The sequence below is a fragment of the Tauraco erythrolophus genome, chromosome 1, assembly GCF_009769465.1.
Source record: "Tauraco erythrolophus isolate bTauEry1 chromosome 1, bTauEry1.pri, whole genome shotgun sequence".
NCBI lineage: Eukaryota > Metazoa > Chordata > Aves > Musophagiformes > Musophagidae > Tauraco > Tauraco erythrolophus.
Window position 1 is genome coordinate 102,137,473 of NC_141465.1, and position 22,043 is coordinate 102,159,515.

General features: G+C 38.5%; 1 protein-coding gene across 2 annotated transcripts in view; it reads left to right on the forward strand.

Annotated features, from left to right (window-relative positions):
• DGKH (diacylglycerol kinase eta) overlaps window positions 1-22,043 on the forward strand; it is a 166,762-nt gene that overhangs the window by 74,432 nt on the left and 70,287 nt on the right. For both annotated transcript variants that reach the window (XM_086611813.1, XM_086611823.1), the window contains one exon: window positions 20,663-20,773. In XM_086611813.1, coding sequence (XP_086467939.1) covers window positions 20,663-20,773 — 111 coding nt within the window. The remainder of the gene's footprint in view (window positions 1-20,662; window positions 20,774-22,043) is intronic.

The window sequence follows — 22,043 nt, forward strand, 5'->3', positions numbered from 1 at the left end:
CAGAGCTGAATTGGCTCTGCCGAAGAATTATTTCAGACGTAGCTGTTGATTTAATGAATCATCCTGACAGCAAAGAAAGTTCTTTAGCTGGGGATTAAGCAAAACAGGAATGTGATGCTTTTGCTTGAGGGTAAGAGTGACTGCACACTGGGTTATGGACCAGCTATTACGCTTTAGAATCAAACACTCCCATAATCTGCATCAACTTTCAAGTCTGGGCAAGCCCTTAACAATACTTATTTTTGCTTTAGTACAAAATGCTGTCTGTACAGAGATTGTGGGAAGGCTGGTGGCGTTTATTGATCTTGCAACATATTGCTTGCAGAAGTGGTAGAGAAGAAAAGATGGGAGAGGAACAAATTGGTGGCCTGTAGCTCAGTTTGGCTTGCCAACTTCAAGACTTCTTTGTTTTCCTCCCTGTATTCTCTTAGCAGTCTCTGAGCACATATAGCAATGCTGTCAAATGCATTTTGGACCCGTATATGTGTGAAAATAATATATACTTGTAATATATGTTATTGTATATCCAAAATAGAATATACGTGAGCAAAATAATAAAAAGTCTGTGAATCAACATAGCTGGATAAGAAAAAATTATGTGGCACAACCAATTTGTTATAAGGCTTAGCTATGCTATGTGATCTTGTATGTACTTACAGCTATTTATATAGCAAGCAACCACTTTCGCCTTTTTTTCTCCTCGTTTTGTGTGCGTGCAGTACAAATTAATAAATATTTATACACTTATCTTAAAAAAGGCAAGTGACTTTCACAGGACCAACTCTTGTGAGTTATTTATGATACTGGCTGATGTAATTATCAACAATTTAGTTGACCCTGATTTACACTCAAAAGGGAATAGGAATTAACCTTTCTTTTTATGAGAGTAAAGGCTGAGCATCCTTTTATAAATATAGAAAAATCAAAACTATATTTAAGGCCAGAAGTGACTAACCACCGATAACTTACCAACTTGCATTAGCAAAAATGTTTACTTTTCTGTAACTTAGAGATTGAAAATACCAGCTTTCAGTAAATGAGTGCCAAAACTCTTTTTATATATTTCTTCTCACTAAATGTTAATTTGTGACTGTTCGGTTTTCTACAACAAATCCTTTATAGAAGGAAAGCGTTACTTACAACACTTCTTCCCCGAATCTCCCAAATTTGAGATTTTGATACTGTAGTTGGCCACGTTTATATACATCCTATAGTTAAAGTATGTATGCTATAAAGAATCAAAAACCCGCTGCAGAAATGCACTTATTTCACACAGCCACTATGCTTGTATTGCTGGGTGCAAGACATTGTACCTGGGCATTGCTGTCACACTACTACCCCCGCGTGGTCAGGAACTATAATCCAATTTTTATAAAAAGCTTTTGTGGATTATTTTCATTTAAAAGGAAAGCACAGTTTTTAGAAGGACGCTATGCTTGTGTTTTATCTTAATATTTGTTCAAGACATTAGATGTAGAGTCTTGGGAGATTATAAAAATCAGAACGTGTTCTCCTTTTCACATGATCTTCACTAAACACAAAAAGGAGGTCAGTGGTCATCATTTATTATTCAGATTCCTAATTTGTAGGTAACAATACATGAATCATTCTGAAGAGACAAAAAAGAAAAAAAATCTATATTAATATTATCCAACATCGGTTCTGAAATAAACAACATTTTCCACTGTTGGTTTTTTTTTCCCCCCTCAGTTTTTACTGTTAACATATCCAATTATAGTCTAGTTGGACTTTGCTCATAGATTACCGCATCTCTGGAGGTGATCAAGGCCAGGCTGGATGAGTCTTTGAGCAACCTGATCTAGTGAAAGATGTCCCTGCCCATGACAGGGGGGTTGGAACTAGATGATCTTTGGGATCCCTTCCAGCCGGAACCATTCTATGATTCTATGATTATTTCTTTTTCATACTAGAGAAATGTTAGTGTAATTTAAAAGTTGGTTATATTTATGCTTTTTTGGAGGCTTTTCTTCAGACAGCCAGTTTCCAGCTATCCTTAGAACAAGAATATTCTACTTTGCCGGCCAATAGGTGTAAGATGTACTTTATATTGCTCTCCTGTCTCATAGTGCTGGAGCTTGCTTATCCAGAAGATGTCCTCTCTCGATAGCAATGTTAGTGCACGTTCTCTCAACAAAGGATTGTGTTTCAATATTGATCCTATTTGCTCATTGAAAAGGTTTCTAGGTAGGTGAATTAAACTGCTAAACTCATTATATGATTTCAGTGACACCATGTATCAGATGATAACAAATGTTGTTAATAAATTTAAGCTGAGACTTGAAATTGTAGTTTTTCTCAATCCTTGATTATTCATAATTAATATGCTTATTTATGTAGCTAATCCTTGATTATTCAAAACAGATATGAATGGTTACTGTAAATCAGAGGATGTAGCTCACACTGTGAGAGAGCCTTGCTGATTTGTGCGTGGCTTTTCCCAACATTTGCAATTCTGTCTTTTTTCTTCCTTATCCCTTTTTAAAAAGGTTCCTTTTTCTCATTTCATGCGTATCACGCCACTTGTCTCTTTCCATTTAAATGCCTTCATCTCCTTTTAGTATTCAAATAATAACACAAATTTTGTTGCTGCTTAGTTAAAAACTGATGTATTCCTTCCTCAACGTGTCTTAGTGCATCCTTTTAGTATCTTGATTGTTCAAAGTTACAGGCTCTTTCTGTGCCCTGAACGAGATTCAGCCATTTTTGGTCCAAATATAAATGGCACCAAAAGGATGCTCCAAAGCACAGCAGGCTCTGCATTCATCTTTGGTGATTAAGGCAGCAGAAAGTAACTACCATAAAACTGAAAATAAAACCCCCAACCTGGAAAGAAAACACTTCTCTTCCTCCGGTCACTGTGCTTTATGTGTCAGAATATTTATTTTTAGTTATGCTTTTCATTGACCTCCTATCCTGTTGAAGTTGAATCTTAAAATAGATAGGGGAGTATTATTATTATAATAATATAGTAATAAAATAATAATAATAATAATAATATGTCCTGTATCGGAAATGTAAAAAATACAACATCCTTGACCTGTGTCTCAGACTCAAATAGCTAATTTTTTAAAAATGTAGGAAACAAATATTATCGTTCCATCAGCCTTGAAGTGTATTACAAAACACACGAAGAAACCTCTGCCTTCTCATTCCGAATTATGACCCAACCAGTTTCTAAAGCAGAAAAAAAGCAAAAGGCTTGGTGCCTAGCAGGATGCATTCATTAAATGGGCTTCTGTGGCTCGGTGCTGTGTTCAGATAGATGGAGCAGGCACAAGTCAGATGGAGGAGCCCATTAGCCTTCAATGACCAACCTGCCTCAAGGCCTCCTGCCGTTCTTGTCATCTATTAGCTTGTCAGCGCCTGTCTGTGCGTTTTTCCCCACAGGCTTCTCTTGTGAGTTTAAGATCTTCATTAACTAACAGGTATATAAATTAAACCATGACTTCCAATGGAGAATAAAGAGATTTAAGGCTGTTGTTGGTGATTGTCGTGGTTTAACCCCAGCCAGCAACTAAGCCCCGCACAGCCACTCGCTCACTACCCGCAGTGGGATGAGGGAGAGAATTGGAACGGTAAAAGTGAGAAAATCCAGGGCTCAGATAAAGACAGTTTAATAAGGAAAGCAAAAGCCATGCATGCAAGCAAAGCAAAACAAGGAATTCCTTCACTGCTTCCCATCGGCAGGCAGGTGTTCACCCATCCCCAGGAGAGCAGGGCTCCATCACGCGTAACGGTGACTTGGGAAGACAAATGCTGTCACTCTGAATGTCCCCCCTTCTTCCTTCTTCTTCCCCCAGCTTTATATTGCTGAGCATGACGTCTTATGGTATGGAATATCCCTTTGGTCATCAGGGGTCAGCTGTCCCAGCTGTGTCCCCTCCCAACTTCTTGTATACCCCCAGTCTCCTGGGTGGTGGGGTTGAGCAAGGAGCAGAAAAGGCCTTGACTCTGTGTGAGCACTGCTCAGCAGTAAGGGAAACATCTCTGCGTTGTCAACGCTATATTCATCAAAAATCCAGAACATAACCCCATAGTAGCTACTATGAAGAAAATTAACTCTGTCCCAGCCAACACCAGCACAATGGTGGCTCCCATGGTATTGTGTTGATGGGACATTTACCACGCTGGTTAACGGAAGGGAACGTACCTTGATGTATTTTGTTACTTCTGAGGGTATGAAGTGCATACAAGTACTACATTTTGAAGTGCAAGTGAAAGTCTTGAGAGCTTAGCGATTCTGATTTGTAGTTTAGAGAGGAAAGTCTGGTGAGAAGTATTTTCTCCTTTGTAGTTTAAGTAATTTATTGCTGTATATTCATATTGTGTATGGAAAACCTCTTTGACATCTTGAATGATACTTGGAAAGCAGCAACTACAAGGTTGTTAGATGAATAATCCTCTATCAGTTTGGGCAACAGTGGAGCAAATGAGCACCCTCAGAGGCTGCTGCTCAGTGAAGCTTAATAAAAAGCCCTCTCAAAATCCGTGGTTGCTGTTATCCGGTTTCGCTGATTGATCACCTTTCAGCTGGCAACCTGAAAATCGGCTAGTAGGAAAACACTTACAGTCTCGGCAGCTGATGGGATAAATCAATAGAGCAGCTTTAAAATCAGCACAACTGATTCAAAACTTGTCTTAGATTGCAGGAAACATCCTTTTTTTTTTTTTTTTTTCAGTGCTAACTGCTGTTTCTCTAGAATTGTTAGTGATGGTAGTTTCAGCCCAGATAAAGACAGCATATCATACATATAAATAGCCAAGTGGAGTTTTTCTTCTGTTTCCCCTGGTGAATCAGTGGGGCTACCATAGCAAGATAGAAAGTCTACAGATGGTTTAAGTGTTTGAGAAGCATCTCTTTGGTGTAAAACAAAATGAAAAAAAAAAAAAAAGAAGAAAAAAAAAAGTGTATTAATCATGTTTATTCCCAGACTTCTTTCTAGTATATGACCATATCAGGAATCTGGTTGAAAGAAGAGCACTTGATAAGTTCAGATGACTCAGAAATTGCCCTTAATATAGGTTCTTTGACTTTGTTGTCACCTTTCTCTCATCCAGGTCCTTCTCATGAGCACCTCCAACTTCTGTCTGGAACCAATTAATAAACTTACAATATGTTTGTGCAAATGAGATCTTGGACTAATCATTTTTTCTTGAAATATTCCATCTAAAGAGGTTTTAATTTTTGACAAGTGAAGCATTATAATAAATAGCTAGAATGATTTTTCTTGGAATTAAGGTAGCATAAGGCTATAATTACCTAGCCTTTTCTTTGAAGCTTAGCTAGTTTGAAAGGAGACTGAATATCATCCTGTAGATTTAAAATTTTCATCATACAGCTTAGATCTGATTAATATATTTTTAATGTTTTTTTAGCTTGTTTTCTGTCACTTCCTCTGTGCATGGAGAAAGTTCTAATGTAACTCAGCCTCCAGCACAAGTGTGCAAAGAAGGAGGAATGCTCTGGCTCAGAAGTTCTGGTGGTTTTGGTGCTAAGGAGCACCTGTTCTTCCTTTCTGCTCAAAGTTACTGGTCCTGAAACATGTGTGCTTGTGCCTCAGTCATTGAAGCTCCTAATGCTGTGTCTCAACTCAGAGACAACATTGGCTCCTTAACCTGGAATGTTGCACAGTGGCTGCATCTTCCCTTCTGTGACTGTCACAGCATAGGAGACAGCATGGGCGAGATTTTCTACGGTTTATCTGGCAAACTCCTCAAGCTCTTATCAGAGGGAACAGATAGCAAGTGCAGACGTTCCTCAAGTACTTAATGCTTAGAAATTGGATGAATCTCAAAAGTTTATAGTACCTATATTTAACACGAGTAAGCAATTATGAGAAGAAAAGTACTTTAAACAGAAGAGAGTAGAGACCAAAGAAACATGATCAGGAAATATAAGAGGAAATCTGATTAACCACAACTATTTTTAAAAAATATTTTCCATGCTTTCCACTTTTATGTGAAAGGCCAGTGAAATAAATAGGACACTCGGTCTGCATCGCAGAGGAGTGTAGAGCTTCTTGCTTCTAAGTGTTCTTGAAGATAGTACTTCATTGAGAGATTTCACACAGCATAATCATATCTACCTGAAGGGCTCTGTGCTAAGCCTAATCTTAGTACATAGCAGGATATAAGACTTTGATAACTTGTGTCTTCTGTGGAAACACATTTGCAATTCTCTGTCTTTATTCTGTTTAAAAGTACTTCTAAACATAAATCTATTTGTTTGGTGAAAAAGCAGAGCAACTTTATGACTCATTTAATAACTGCATGTTCATTATATTTTCTCCTGATGAAAAGTTAGTGTGATTTGAATGGAAGAAAGTTGGGGCATGCCAAGTGAAGAAGAATCATCCTATCAAGTGATTGCTGTTCTCTCTGTTTTTCTCCTTACAAAGTACTGTGAGTTAGGAACAGCCTTTGAGATTTGAGTTCATTTATTGATGTTTTACATCTATATCACTGTCCTACAATAGAAAATGATAAATGCTACAACATAAAATGATAAATACTACAATAATAAAATAATAAATGATACATCTGTATCATTTTATGAGTTTAAAGTGCAACAAGGGAAAACATTTTAGTGGTAGAGGATTTCTGTTACTGGGGTCTTTAAGAACATCTTAGGCTAATGTCTTACGGTAATAGTCTAAGGATGGCTTACAAAGGCAGATGCAGACCTCATTTAAAGAGAAAGGAAAGAAGGGTGGTGTATTTTTGCAATGACAGTGAGGTCATGTGAAAAGCCAGATTTTAGACCCCCATCATTCTGTCTAGGGATTCTGTGATTGGGAGCTGGACGTGTGAAGATTAACTCTACAGAAGCAATGAAGCTTATGAGATGCAGTGCCTCTGTTGCTCATGTGTTTCTGTCTTCAGATGTTGGATGATAGTGGCCATTTTGCCAACAAATGGCTAGAAAAAAAATTTCAAGTGGAAAACTGGAACACCTGAATAAGATGTTAGATAAGCTGTTTCTGCAAATCTGTACACAGTCTTACCTTGGAGGAGAGTGTGGATTAAAAAATCTTTTTATACCTCTTCTAGGTCTTCTATGAGTCTCTGATTTTGTTTGTGGATATGGAGGCTATGTTGTTAACCAAAGATTTCAGAATATGTTTGAGGTTTTAACAAAACTGAAATAAAATTTGCCTTTTTTAAACTCCCCTGGAAAGTATCTTTTGCATCACAATCTGAAAACAAGCACGCTGTAAAACACATAAATGCTCTTACCTTCAAGGTGCCAAATCCCCTTACACAACGGATATGTAAAGTGACAGGTTTTATAAAACTGAGAACTTACTTACATGGAAAGTACTCGCCTCAATTAAAAAAAATCCAACCAACCAATGACAACTATAGTCAAATTTTATTCTAGCAGTTATTTCCATGCTTCTGGTTTTACTTGGTTTTATACTAGGGCAGTTTTGTTAATAGCCATTTAAATTGGTTAAATGGAAAAAATGACCATCAAGCCAAATGACTATTTAAAACTGAAAAGGCCAAGTCTATACTTAACTGCTTAACTTACCAAAAGAAGAAAAGCTAGTCACTGCTATGTTTGTTATATTTTAGCAATTAGAGCTGTTGAGCAGCAAGTGGAATGAGAGGTGCTATGCTATTGTCTGATGCAGGGGTCTTAGAAAAGATTCCTTGGTGTTCAGGCATGATGCACCTTTGGTAAGCCCATGCTGTGTCCAGTCACCTCCTTCTGCTTCATGTGCCCAGAAATATTTTTCAAGAGGACCCACACCCTGATTTTCCCATGGACTGAAGTGAGTCATTGCATTGTATTCCACAACTTAAAGGTTGGGACATGGAGTAAGATCTGGAGCCTATATAGAGCCAGAGAAGAGGTTCCTTGATTGATAGATGTGCATGAGCCACAGTGTGTAAAACTCTGAGAATTACTGATCTGCCCCGTTTTGGTCAGAGACATATGTTTTGGGAGAAGTAGCTTTACTGTGTTTTCTGAATAAGAAAAAATAGGACGTGCATGAATGAGCCTGGTTACAAAGGGAATGTCAATTCAAAAGTAATTACAGGCTCTTACTTCCCGTCAGTAAACAGAGGGGAAGGGAGGATCTGATGTATGTTATTCTTCTGCTCTTCAGTCTCTTTGTCTCAAAAGAGAGAATTTCCCTTGCTCATTGTAATACCAGAATTCTGCTTCCACTGGGGTTGCTGCGAAAGACCAGGAAGAAAAATATGATTTTACCATGAGAAGCACTAGAAGCAGCTGAGACCCTGTCCTTTAGTAAAAGTGCCTTGCTGTTTGGGGGATTTCATCAGTGCTCTTGCGATAATAATGTTTCCTAGATTTATACTGGTTCAGTAGGTATACGTGTAAATATTATATGTAGCTGCACAAACAACTGCATGTATCAGCGTTATATCTCTTTGAGGTGAAGTATGGTTCCTTTTCTGCCTGTTTAGAATTGATGTACAATGAATCACCTACCAGAGGTTACAGAGGACTGTTAGTGGCCCGGAAAGTAAACTACAGATCTGTTTAGCTCTATAGTATATTTTGTAGCCTGTATCGCAATCTGTTTTTTTATTTTTCCTCCAAGATACACCAAGCTATCAAATACTTACCTACGGAATTTAATAACTATATATTGTGTAAAATGTAGTAACTGGAACTGGGATTTTTCATGCCAGTTTGGGCTCCAGACATTGTCTAAGACTGCTAGATTTTTGTATAAGAAAATCCTGATTGGGAGAAATTGTGTAAGGAGTAACAATATTTGTGAGAAATTACAGGAAAAGCAAACTTAGGAAAAATCTATGATTCTATGTTTCTATGAAAAAGATATGTTTTCCTGTGATCTTCAGAGCAGTCTACTGCATGGGTGAACAAGGTGCTTCTGAAAAAACTCAAGACAAAAAGGAAGCATACAAAAGGCAGAAGCAGGGGCAGGTGACCCAGAAGGAGTTTAGAGAGGCAGTCATACAGGGATGGAGTTACGAAAGCCAAAGCCCACCTGGAGTTGACTCTAGCAAGGGATATGAAGGCCAACAAGGTGGTCTTCTACAGGTACTTCAGCAGAAAAGGGAAGACTAGGGCAACCCTGGGCCTGCTGCTGAATGAAGTGGAGGACCTGGTGATAAACGACATGGAGAAGGCCAAGGTACTCAGTGCCTTCTTCACCTTCAGCCTTCTGCAATCCCAGGTCCCTGAGACCATTGAGAAGGTCAGAAGCAAGGAAGATTTACCTTAGGTGGAGGAGGATCAAGTTTGGGAACACTTAAAATGGGTGTACAGAGGTGCGGCCAAGCAACTAGCTCAGTGGATGAGGAGAGAGCTATGGATGATGTTATCTTGAATTTAGCAAGACTTTTGACACTGTCTCCCGTAACACTCTCATAGACAACTGATGAAGTATAAGCTGGATAAATGAATGATGAGATGGACTGAAAACTACTTGAGCTGCCAGGCTTACAGGGTTGTGATCATGGCACAAAGTCCAGTTAGAGTTCAGTCAATACTGGTGTACTCCAGGGGTTGTTACTGGGGACAATGCTGTGTAACGTCTTTGTTAATGGTGAGGATGGTAATAGAGAGTATACCTGCAGAAAGTGTACAGACAATACAAAATGAGGAGGAGTGACTGTTAGACCAGATGGCTGTGCTGCCATTCAGATGGACAGGCTGGAGAAATGGGCCAACAGAAACCTCATGAAGTTCAGCAAAAGCAACTGCCGAGTCCTGCACCTGGGGAGGAATAACCTCATGTGCTGGTACAGGCTAGGGGCCAAATGGTTGGAAAACAGCTTGGCAGAAACTGACCATGGGGCAATGAAGGCCAACAGTATCCTGGGCTACATTAGGCAAAACATTGCCAGCGGATTGAGGAATGTCATCCTTTTGCTCTACTCAGCACTGATGAGGCCATACCTGGAGTACTGTGCTCCAGTCCTGGGCTGCTCAGTAGAAGAGAGACATGGACATAATGGAGAGAGTCCAACGAAGGGCCACAAAAATGGGTAAGGGATTGGAGTGTCTTTGATATAAGGAAAGGCTGAGAGAGTTAGGACTGTTTATCCAAGAGATGAGAAGACTCAAGGGGATCCTATCAGTATGTACAAATATATGAGGGGTGTAAAGAAAACAGAGCCAGACTCAGTGATGCCCAGCAACAGGCTAAGAGGCAAGAAGAACCTTTTTTTTTCTCCCCCCCCTTATTCTGTTCTGAGCATGATTGAACACTGGAACAGGTTGCCCAGTGAGGTTGTGAAGTCTCCATCCTTGGAGATATTCTGAACTCGACCAGACATAGTCTTGGGTGAACTGCTTTGGGTGACTCTGCTTTGTGGGGGCAGCTTGAGTAGATGGGTCCGCACAGGTCCCTTCTAACCTCAACTGTTCCATGATTCTGCAACAACTATGCTTCTTAATTGTGAATATATGTAACCCAAACCTACAGTACAAGTATTAGTTAAAGAGTACAAATATTAAAAAAGTTCTGTGTTATTCCGTGTCTCAAAATACAGCTTTTTATCCTGCAGCTTTGTTTACAATTCTGTGCTTTTCAAAACTTTTTTGTATCATTCTGATCATAAAGGATAGGGATTATGAAATTTTTTAGTTCCACTTTTATTACTTCTGAAGTCCCCATCATTCAAAAAGTCATTCATGAACAAATTTGATTAAAGTGAAATGGCACTTCTAGTGAGACGCTCAATAAAATGGTAAGAAATCACAACCAGACTCTCATGAAGGAGAATAAAGAAGGTATTTTTTTTCAGTGTGGAGACTAAAGAACACACAGTAACTGATTTGCCCCAGGTCACACAAAATCTGTGGTCAAACTGGGAATAGATTTCCAATCTGTGGCATATCTATCCTATATTTCTTGAAATACTTTTGAAGATAATCAAAAGGATTTTTCACTATCTGTAATACATTAGCTCTTCTAAGTGCCTGTTGCTGTACATGGCCTTTTTTTCCTTGTTGCATATTTCTCTAGTCTGATTTTATCATCGTCACTCAAGTTAGATTCTCAGCCTTCTCACTTAAACGTGAATTTCTCAGTAGTGTGAAATATATTACTATTTGTCTCCTCATGCCTGAAGAGGTGTATAGGTAAGTGAGAGATCCTTGCCTTTGAGTTATTATGGATTTAAAGGTTTTATTGATTTAATTATTTTAGAAGTAGAGTATTGAGCTAAGACTGTTGGTTGAAAAATACTAGAAAATGTAATTAATGCATATCCAGGATTTTACGTGCCATCCTGTAAAACAAAATTAGGGCCAATATAAACTTGCAATGGAGTGCAGCCACTGAATTGGATTAAAGCATGTAATTTCTGTATCTGCAGCAATCGGAAACACTATAAAAATTCAGGAATGCTTGAGTATTCAGTTAATAAACTTCTCTGTAATTCTAAACATCAGGAATCTGTAGATTACAGGACTAGAGCATCTAGTGGTGCCTATTTCTCTCTACAGACTTGATTAAGATACCAACTGCAATGACGGATCACTTTCTAACAATAACTGCTAATTTAGAAAAGGTTAAAGAGTGAATGAATGGGATGGTATTTTTAAATTTTTCATCTCATCAAAGAAGTAGAATAAATATAAAGATTTGCAGAACTTACTCTTTTTAAACACATTTGTGTGATATTGATATTTCCTGACATTTTGTGTTTATAATGTGTATGTTTTGGACTAGGTGATGGTTGTAGGTCCCTTCCGACTGAACCATTCTGTTGTATTCTACAACTATTCCTGGCCTTGTGTGAATTCTGCTGCTAAAACCTTTTTCTTAACTGGATCAGTGAAAGTCAGATAGGGATGTGCAATAAGCCCACAAGAAGGAAATTAGTTGTTCCCGAGCTTTCCCTGGAGAGTTACAAGCTTGAAGTTGCTCTGCGTAGGCTCTTTTCCACCCAGCGTAGCTCCTGGGAAGTCTGACGGCATCACTGGAATTTGTTTAAACATTCTTGGAGGGGCAAAAATTAAAACTGCAAGAAGTGAAACATAGAAGGTTTGTTATGACAAGTTTAACTTACGATTTGTTTTCAAGAAAGGATCGCTTAAAAGTTTGTAGCAGTGTTTAATATATTTTTGTTATATGATGCTTTTGTAATTTCCTCAAGTAATTGATCAACTGTAATTTGCATACTAACACTGGATAGAGCTAGAGGAAGAGTTTGCTCTTATCTGTGGAAATGTAACGGGATTTTTTTTTTCCACATATTGCTGTGTGAGGCGGCAAAATGGTTTGTTTTGGACCTGTGCTGCATATACTTTACAGACCTGCAAGTGTATTGAGTGCTTCTCCTACTTAGTTGAGACCAAGACCTAAGTAATTCTGATAAAGAAAAAAGTCTTGCCAGCTGAGTGCTTTGACTGCTTATTATGGGTTTTATTTTTTCCATCTTTTTGCTTCCTGAGATATGTACCATTTATATTCTTTAGTTTCAAAACCAGTTAGACTTATTTGTTTTAAATCTCTCTGCTCAGAGCATTTGTAATTTAAAAAGAATAGCTATTCAAATGGTAGCTGTAAAATACTACTCTAAGACTAAGTTAGCTGAGTTCTGTAATAGGACCAAGACCTTTAAATATTTGGTAGCAAGTTACAGTCCTGTGAAGTGTTTTATCCTTTTTCAGTGTGTTACAGCGGTTTCATGCCCTCATTAATGAGAACACAGAGTGAGATCAACGTGTTGTACATGGGTGGAAGTTAGGAGTTTAAATACTTAAACTGCAGATAAAGTCTCTTCTTCAGTTCTCAATCTGGTATCAAGTTTATATCTGAAAATAGTTTTTCTGTTTGTTTTTTAATTCCCAGTGTAATGTTTCATGCTAATATGGCAATATCCTATTCATTTTTGATATATGCTATAACCTGTATTTTTAAATCCATCTGCTCATTGAACTACACCTTGCCACCAAGAGATTTTTATTATAGCAATTTCTCTGCAATTTTGTATTTGGTGCATGTTTTACTGAATATATTCCAAGTAGAGGAAGCTGAAAGCCAGGTGTTTTTAGTTTAATAACAGTAATGCAAAATCTGTTTCCTCAGCGTAGGCTGGAGGGGAACATGAAGGAAGAACAAGGTTGAGGATAAAGTGCACCACATAAGCTGTGTAACTGCATTTACAGTTTCACTTAAGTTAGAGTCCATCCACATAAAGGACCCAAAAATATGGAATATAAGAATAATTTTGGAAGAACGCACTGTTTTGTTATTACATAAAAATGATGATGCTTAATCCCAGGTTAGTGTTGTGGTGAGGAGTGGGGGGAGTGTGACTGTCTTTCATTCTGAGATTTTGGAAGCTGTTTTCTCATAACTAGCTAGATTTTTTTCTCTTTAATGGGACAGGCGTAACTAACATCAACAATGACAGACTGAGCATGTGCAGCTTTTGTGATTTTTGTGATTTTTCGGTTACTAGTGGTACTTGTAACCTGGAGGATGCCTTAGCAGCAGCCGCCTCGGGCAGCTCAGTTGAGGCAAACATGGTGCTTTAGGTATCCCGCGATATAGCTCATCATGTTACACTGAGTGATCTATTCTTGATGGTGCTTCTTTTTAGTAAGATTTTCTTGATATTAAAGTAATGTTATATAGTCAAAAAGATTATGTTGGTTTTCAATTTTATTTTTATTTTGACCATTTTTAGTCAGTATAAATTCATAGGTATAACATAGTTCTTGGTTTGATTTTAATTTTCAGATGTCAGGCTCCCTTCACTATGATCAGGAATCTTCAATAAAAAATGTAACCTTGCACTGAGCAGCTGATGAAGTTTTTATTCTTGGTAGATAAAAATCTATTTTATTTTGATGTAACTAATGAAAAATCTGTCAGCATAAGTGACAGTAATGGAAGCTGCTGTACAGAGATTGTCAAGAAAATCACAAGCTTGGAATTCCTGGGTAATAATTCTAATCAAAATCAAGAGTTTGATTGTCACTTTTTTTAAAATAATTAAAGTAATTTTCAATCTACTGAACACATGGAATATTTTAAGGGACTCTGAGTTAATATGAGCTGTGAGACTTTGCGTTGTAATGTATTGAAGACTCTGTCTGCCTAAAGCCATACCTGTGTAGACAGTAAAAATGTACCAAACTCTCCACAACACTAAAGAGGGTCAGTTTTATTTCAGTACTCAACTTTGCAAAGTCATATGAGTAGGAAGTGTCACAGGAGGGCATTAAACAGTATCAAATACTCTAGTCTCTCTTTTTTTTTTTTTTTTTTTTTTTTTTGTATTAAATTTTAATGGCTTGATCTGTCAACAGTCCAAATGTTAATCATTTTGGTAAATGAGGGCCTAGATCCACTTAGAAACACAAACATCAGACTTTAAAGCAAAAGTGGTACTGTCAACATAGTGGGAAAAATCCAACCTATGTTTTTTTGCTGGGTCAGATAATAATCCATCCTCAACAGTGGAATAGGAAAGGCTGTTCAGGAGTAGCATGTGAGTTTGGCTGCCCTTCAGTGGTCCATTCCCCTGATACTTCCCCACGGTGTATTAAAAGAGACCAAATACAGAGATGGTATTCTTGAATTTTTCCAGTCCTGTTTTTGTACTTGCTGATGCTATCTGCCTATACAATCTGTTGTGACAACAAGCTTCTTAAAGTCACTACCTGCTATGTAAAGGTGTGCTGCCTTTTATCTTTGTTGAGCTGATCTCAATATAGTTTCATCATGTGCCTCCTTGTTCTAATATTGTGGGATTTGGTGGGCAATAGTTCCGCATTCACCATACTCTGCTCACAAACTTCGATTATATTATACCCCCTTGATCTTCTGCACTTCAAACTACAGAGTTGCAGCTTTTTAATCTCTCTTTGTAACAGCTGATCCATCCTTTGAATCATTTGCATTGCCCTTCTCTGTACCTTCTCTTAACCCTATTTCTTGACTTGGAGAGGCCAGAACTATCTGGTACACCAGTGTTTTATATAACAGGAAAATTATATCCTCAGTCTTGGGTTTGCTACTTTCCTTGGTGACAGCCAGTTTTTTGGCTTTTCTGGCTGTGCTTGAGCACAGAGAGCTGTGAACTATGACTCCTGGATCTCCTCCTCACTGAAAGTTGATGTAAAATTGTTAGTGAGGTTTAGATTTTTTCCCCAAAGCAGAGCATCTTATATTGACCTGGGCTGTAGCCCGTCTTCAGCCTCTTTACCCTCTTACTGAGCTTTACCTCATCCTTTGAGTTCCTTACCATTGGCATGGAATTTGACTACTCAATATAGCTTAACATCTTCTGCAAATCTGAAGATTTCATTATGTGATCCTTCTTTGGGTCACTGAATTTGAATAAATCTGATTCCTTGGGAACTCCACTGCTATGACTTTTTCATCCAGAAGAGAGAGTGACTGTCAAGCCCTGCTTGTTCTTCCTATCTCTGAAGCAACTTTCGGTCCACAAAAAACCCCTTTTTTCAGTTCCATTCTAACTTAATTTCTTCAGTGGTCTTTGGTGGGAAGCCTTATCAAAGACCTTCTGAAAAACTGAGTCCAGTGGATCTTCATTTATCCACATGCTTTCCTCTCCACCACTTGAATTCCTGCAGGTAGCACATCAGTATTTTGCTTTACAAAAGCTCTGTTGGCTTTTTCCTGTTGGATGTGTATGGGCTCAGCAATCTTATTCATATTTTGTATGGACTCTACTGTCTTACCAGGATTGGAAGTTAGCGTCAGCAGTCCTTTCAGGATCTTCAGGGCTCTGAGGTCAATGCCATCTGGTCCACATGACTTAGTGATTTGGCTGGTCTAGTATGTCCTGTATATGTGCTTCATGTTGTATGTGAGCTGTTCTGATGTTACACAGAACACGTTGTGTGAGATACCATCTCATCATTTTCATTGGTAAACACCCGTTCATCCCTTGCAAGGCATCTTAGAATTCTTCTTCACCCTCTTAATTTCCTGTTTACATTTGACCTGCCCTGTTTTATGGTCTTTCCTGTTCTCATTTTCATTCTCCTCACTTTCAGAAATTTCCTGGTGTTCTTTTCTTCACTTACCTGACACATTTTGTGCAGCATGTCCACTTATACACCTGAAAAGGAGTGGAGGGGAGAGTTTTATCTTTAATAATGAAGTGGTTTAGTTTGCAGTTGCCAGTAATGCATCTATAGTCAGTTTACTGCTTTGTTTTCAAAATTCAGAATATTTTCTCCTTTCTTTCAGTCTTTCTGGCAGCAGCAGAAGTAAAAAATTTGACTTTTGCACAAATGCGGAACTTTACAAACTGACTGAATTAGAATTAAGGCAATGGTGTTGGTTGCCTATGAAATTAAAAAACTGTTAGTTTTGAATTTTCAGATGTTATATACTGAGTATTTAAAAATCTGCTGATATAAAAGAAGATGCCTCTCACTTTTCAGTGATCAAAATACCCACAAATCCCATTTGTTTTTGTCATTTAGGTTATGGCAATGTAGAGTTGCATTGAACATTCTTGGACAGTTGAACGCAGATGTACACCTTCTTAATGTTATGAAATGTGGCTATGATTTTTATAATAAGATTTCTTCAGAAGAATATACCACTGTGGAGCATTGTGGTGTTGTGATTATAATATCGTGAATAATTTTCGCACTTGTTACTGACTGAAGTAGTAAAGAATTGTCAGTGATTCTACAATAGTGATTCTGTTCTATTATATTCTTTTCTACTGTATTCCTGTTATAGTCACATACTTCTTGAGAGATGTTATATTACTAGATGATACAAGATGCTGTATGGGGAAGTCAGAGGTTTTGGTAAGCAGATGAGAGGTGATTCTGTAAAAGTAAGAAGCAATGTGGGATTGTGGGATGTGCACTTCTTGTTTCTCCAATATTACAGTAGGAAAGTCTTGTGGTTTAGCCCAAGCCGCAACTGAGCACCACACAGCTGCTCACTCACTCCTCCCTGCCCCTGGTGGGATGTGGAGGAGAAAATACAACAAAAGGCTTGAGGGTCGAGACAAGAACAGGGATTTATGGTCACGGGCAAAACAGACTTGACTTGGTTTGTTACCAGTCACATCAGAGAAGATAGTGAGAAACAAAACCAGATGTTAAAACCGCCTTCTCCTACCCCTCCCTTCTTCCCGGCTCTACCTCCTCCCCCCAGCAGCACAGGGGGATGAGGAATGGGAGTTGGGGTCAATTTGTCACACTTTGTTTCTGCCTCTCCTTCCTCTTCAGGGGGAGGACTCCTCACACTCTTCCCCTGCTGCAGTGTGGCGTCCATTCCCACAGGCGACAGTTCTCCTCGAACTTCTCTGATGTGAGTCCCTCCCACAGGGTGCAGTCCTTCACCAACAGACTGCCCCAGCATGGGCTTCCCATGGAGTCATGGCCTTCTTTGGGCGCAGCCACCTGCTCTGGCGTGGGGTTCTCCGTGGCTGCAGGTCTTCATGGACTGCCTGACTGTTAACCTCCAGTTCCAGTGTGGGCTTCCCACAGTCACAGCCTTTGTCGGTGCAGCCACCTGCCAGCACAGGCAGCTCCGCCACTGATCCCCACAGGTGGCAGGGGTGCCGCCTGCCATCTCACCGTGGGCTGCAGCGGAATCTCAGCTCCGGCACACCTCCTCCCACTCCATCTTCACTGACCTTTATGTCTGCATAGCCGTTTTTCTCAGATCTCAGTCCTCTCTCTGCAGCAGCCCAGTGCAGGCAGCCACCCACGCCTTCCACCCTTCTGTCAGCTGCAGGTCCCACATGGAGTGGATTTCTTTGTCCCTTCTTAAATATATTATTCACAGAGGTGCTGACTGACTTGGCCCTGGCAAGAGGCGGGTCCCGCTTGGCCAGAGGCAAGTCTGACTTGGAGCCGAGGAAGCTTCTAGCAGCTTGTTACAGAGGCTATCCCTGTATCCCCTGCTCTGATACCGAAACTCCACCACATAAACCCACGACAAAAGGTGGTTAAGATAACTGGCAGTGGTTATTGCTTCTGCTTCAGATTTAATGTCCAGCTGAGATTAATTAGAAGGAGGTTTCTCAGAACATGGAGACCTTGGAGCACTGTCTTAATTGCCGTTGGGAGAGGAAAAGGTCCCGATCGCTTTCCTAAGGTGTAGCTATAGCCTAATCAATGCTTTTGAAAAACTTCACGTGACGCGGTCGTAGGCAGTAACATGGACCCAAATTCAACAGCCTGAGAGGTCCTTTCCAATCTTAAATTACCGTAAATGCTGTGACTTGTGTGTAGGTTCAGGAAAGCGTTATTAGCAGCTTGCCTAATGACTCAGTTGGCAGCTGGAAGTTTTCTGCACATTTTAAAGGCTGAATGAAGTTAATTAAGCGTATCGGGCCAAAGCTTTATGCTCAATTTTGCTGCCGGCAGCCACAGAATTGTCTGTTTAAGATGCTTAAACCTCAGCCCCGTATATTTATTGGTGGTAAAATGTAAACTTCTTATACTGTATGTATACTTCATGAAGTGCTTACATTTCTTGGGTAAAGGTTTACCAATCCAGTATTTTTTTTAACATTTTTATACAAAAATACACTCTGTAGAGCCTGCGTGGTTATTTACTGCCAGCTTTAGGGAGTTAATTTTAAATGGCTGATTTGCAAAATAGATTTAATTGTGAAGTTATTGATTTGATTTTAGAGATACTGCTGTTTTAAAGAATGAATAGAGATAGGAGGAAATGGCTTACGTAGGCATGAAAATGACATGAAAGAGTTCGTTAATTCTTTAGTGAGTAATAGCTTGAGGTTTAGGGAGATTTATGTTCTTTCAACAGATTATAAAATTCCTGAAGATACTCAGTATAATAAGTGTTCTGAGTCTCCTAGTACATATGTTGTGTTTTAGGAGCGTTGATTCCCTTCCATTTTGGAAATTTTTCCAGTAAGTCAATGCCTGCTGTGTACTTGGAGTACTGTTTCCTTGGAACTGAATTTCTCTGGTCTTACATCTTCTGGCCCTTGATAAATACATAGGTCATCTGTTTATCTCCATCCTGTGTGATGAGCTTTGGAAATCTCAGGGAGTGATACGAAACAGAAGTGTTGCATGGTACAACAAACAGCTTTCAATAACTGCTTGTATTTTCAACTGACTGAATCGCTAACTGATTACATCTATTTATATCGTGTTAAAATAGCTTATTTTAGGGTCTGGTCAGAAAATTGCAAGCAATCTTAAAATGATGTGTGTTAAAGATGTTGCCCACTCCCTTTCAGCTGGGAATTGCTACCCCTTACCTAGAGCAGGAGGGCTGAGCGAATGTGTTGGTCCAGATTATTGACATGTGAAGTAAAGTGAGATAAATCCAAACTTTCAGGTGCAATGTCTCATCTGTGAGGGTTGATTTTTGGGAGCATTAATTCAATTGCTTTGTGATCATTAGACCATATTCTTAGTATGTGACGTTAGGAGTATCTAAATGAAGAGTGTAATGTGTGTATGTTACAGCAATGTTTCCATTTCAAGGAAATAGTAGGAACATTAAAGTGCGTTCTGCTTTTTCTGTATTTTTATTCCTTGCATTAAAGTTAAGAAGAATTTGACATCTGATAACAGAAGAAGATGTTTATGAACTTTAGGTCAGGTCTTCGTTAAGTCTCTAAAAAGTCTAGAATAACTTCAAATGATGTTTATGTCACATTGTCTAGAAATTGTATTACAAGATTCACATCACATTATTACACTACAAATTGGAAATATTCTGGAAATATTAGAGACCATTTTAGAATTTAATATCCAAATGTACATGCTTTTTCTCATATTCTTTGTGAGCTTCAAAGCTAAAGAAAATTAATTTTGAGACTCATGCAATTAGTATGCTGTGTCATGTAATTTCATCTGATTAAGTGGAGAATTTTTGTAATCATTTGGATGAATCCCACACACGCTGATAAAAGCTGCATACTCGTTTAAAATATATGTTATTAATTATTTCCAAAAAATGGGCTTTATGTAGGCAGGGTTCAGTCTGCAGTGGAAAGATTTGGATTGGTGAATTGTCTTTTGACTAAAAATATTTGCTTGGTAAAAATATCCCTAGCTGTTACCATTCTCACACTTTCCATGTAATAATTATTCCTAGTTGCAAGCTGATTTCATGCTGAAGGCTTCAGTTTAGCAGTGCACTTGAGGTCATGCATGACTTGCATCATACTGGATCATTCCCTCTACTTTAAAGGCATAATTCATGAGTTTGAGTCAGACCCACATTTAAGTAGCTTGTAGAATTAGTGCCTGTGTGGAAATTGTTTTTCTTCTCAACATAATTAGATTCTGGGTCTGGAAACGACATTGTGTAGATGGTTTTTAGCATTTTTTTTTTTTTCTGAATTGTGCCACTATCAGTTGTTACTCACTTTTAATATTTGTGGATTTGCAGCTTTCTGAACAACCAAATTATTTTGTGTTCATCTTCATAATAATTATATGGCTCTCAGCTACCTTTTCAGTTTACATGTAAAATTAGCATTTTGCCAACGTTGTTGTTGTTTAAAAAATAGCAATGCAAAGTCTGGTTGTCCAGAGAATTAGTCCCAATTCAATGTAAATAGATAGAAATTTAGATTCACAGTTATATGAGATGTAACATAAATTTTAAAAAGCTTAACTCTCATCTATATGCATAGCTATTATATGTATTTACCTTGTCTTCTGTGTTTTAATATTTTTCAGACAAGTATAAAAGAAGGATTACTACTGAAGCAAACCAGTTCTTTTCAGAGGTGGAAAAAGCGTTATTTCAAACTTCGAGGTCGTACCCTTTATTATGCTAAGGATTCAAAGGTAATTCTACGCTATTAGCATCTAATGCCATATGCTTATAACTTCAATTTTGTTTAGATTTATAAGTGCAATAATAGTTATGTGATGATTGTCTCATTAAAAAACTACTATATATAAGATATAGTATGTTAAATTAACTTTAACTAAAGAAGACTGGTGATTTCTTGTGATTATTATTTTTCAAATGAAGTTTGACACAGTTATTTTAACCTTTTGGATTATTCAGACAAATAACAAATTCATCTTAAGGAGTTGTGGGGTTTTTTTTGCAGGGTGACTTTCAGGCATTCAAATCTAATATTTTTTAAAAAAAGTAAGAATTAGACTATGCTCAGTTATCCCTCAAACTGAATTCCATTAAAACACTTTGTCTGATGCCCATATTGCCATTAAAGAGATGGAAATGGTTACGTGAAATCGAGATAAGAACTTTTTCTGCCAAAACTGATTTAGAAGGAAAAAAGCTGTTTTCCATCATTTGAAATTTTTGATGGGAAAATTGGGGGTGGGCAGAGGGGAATACTTGTCTTCCTTCTGAAAGGCATTTCCTCCCTCCCCCTCAGGGCCAGGACTGAGAGCATTTTGGCTCATTGAACTGGCTCAGATTGTGCTGTTTCATAGCGACGGGCATTACTTTTTGCCCTGTGGGGCTGCTGCAACTCCTGGGAGCTGTAGGTGAGGTGCTTCAGGTCTCTGTCATCTTCTACAGCCTGGTCTGCTCAATAAAACTATTACTAAGGCATAGAGACCTCTCCTTCTAGAACTATATGACTATAATTGCATAGTACATAGTTGTGTGGCAGTGATGAATCAGGGAAAACTTTGTCTCTCCAGGGAGCCGAGCACTGAAATAACTCTGTTGTCACACTTCTCTGTATGTGTTGCTACCATGAGCAGTTTGTGTAAGGACTCAATAAACATGGCAGATAAGAGCTCTGAGAACGTCAACGTCATCTGTGCCATAAAGATGAGAAAAGGAGGTGTAATGAGTAGGCAATTGTAGAAATACTCTGTAATGTTGAATCCAGACATACTGAAACTCCCTCAACATCGATTCTCCTTCCCAGGGCATGGAAAAGGAAGAATATGGTATGGCTAAAAAAAGGGGGAGGCGTTTTTGTTCGTCTTTCCTTCTGTGCTTCAAGACCCATTGTGAGTTTAACAGAACCTAATTAATCCTTTGCCAGAGACCGAGGTGTTTAAAGAAGACATATATTACTCTTTCTGGAACCTCAAACAAAGGAATAGAAGGAATATCTTCAGACTTTTG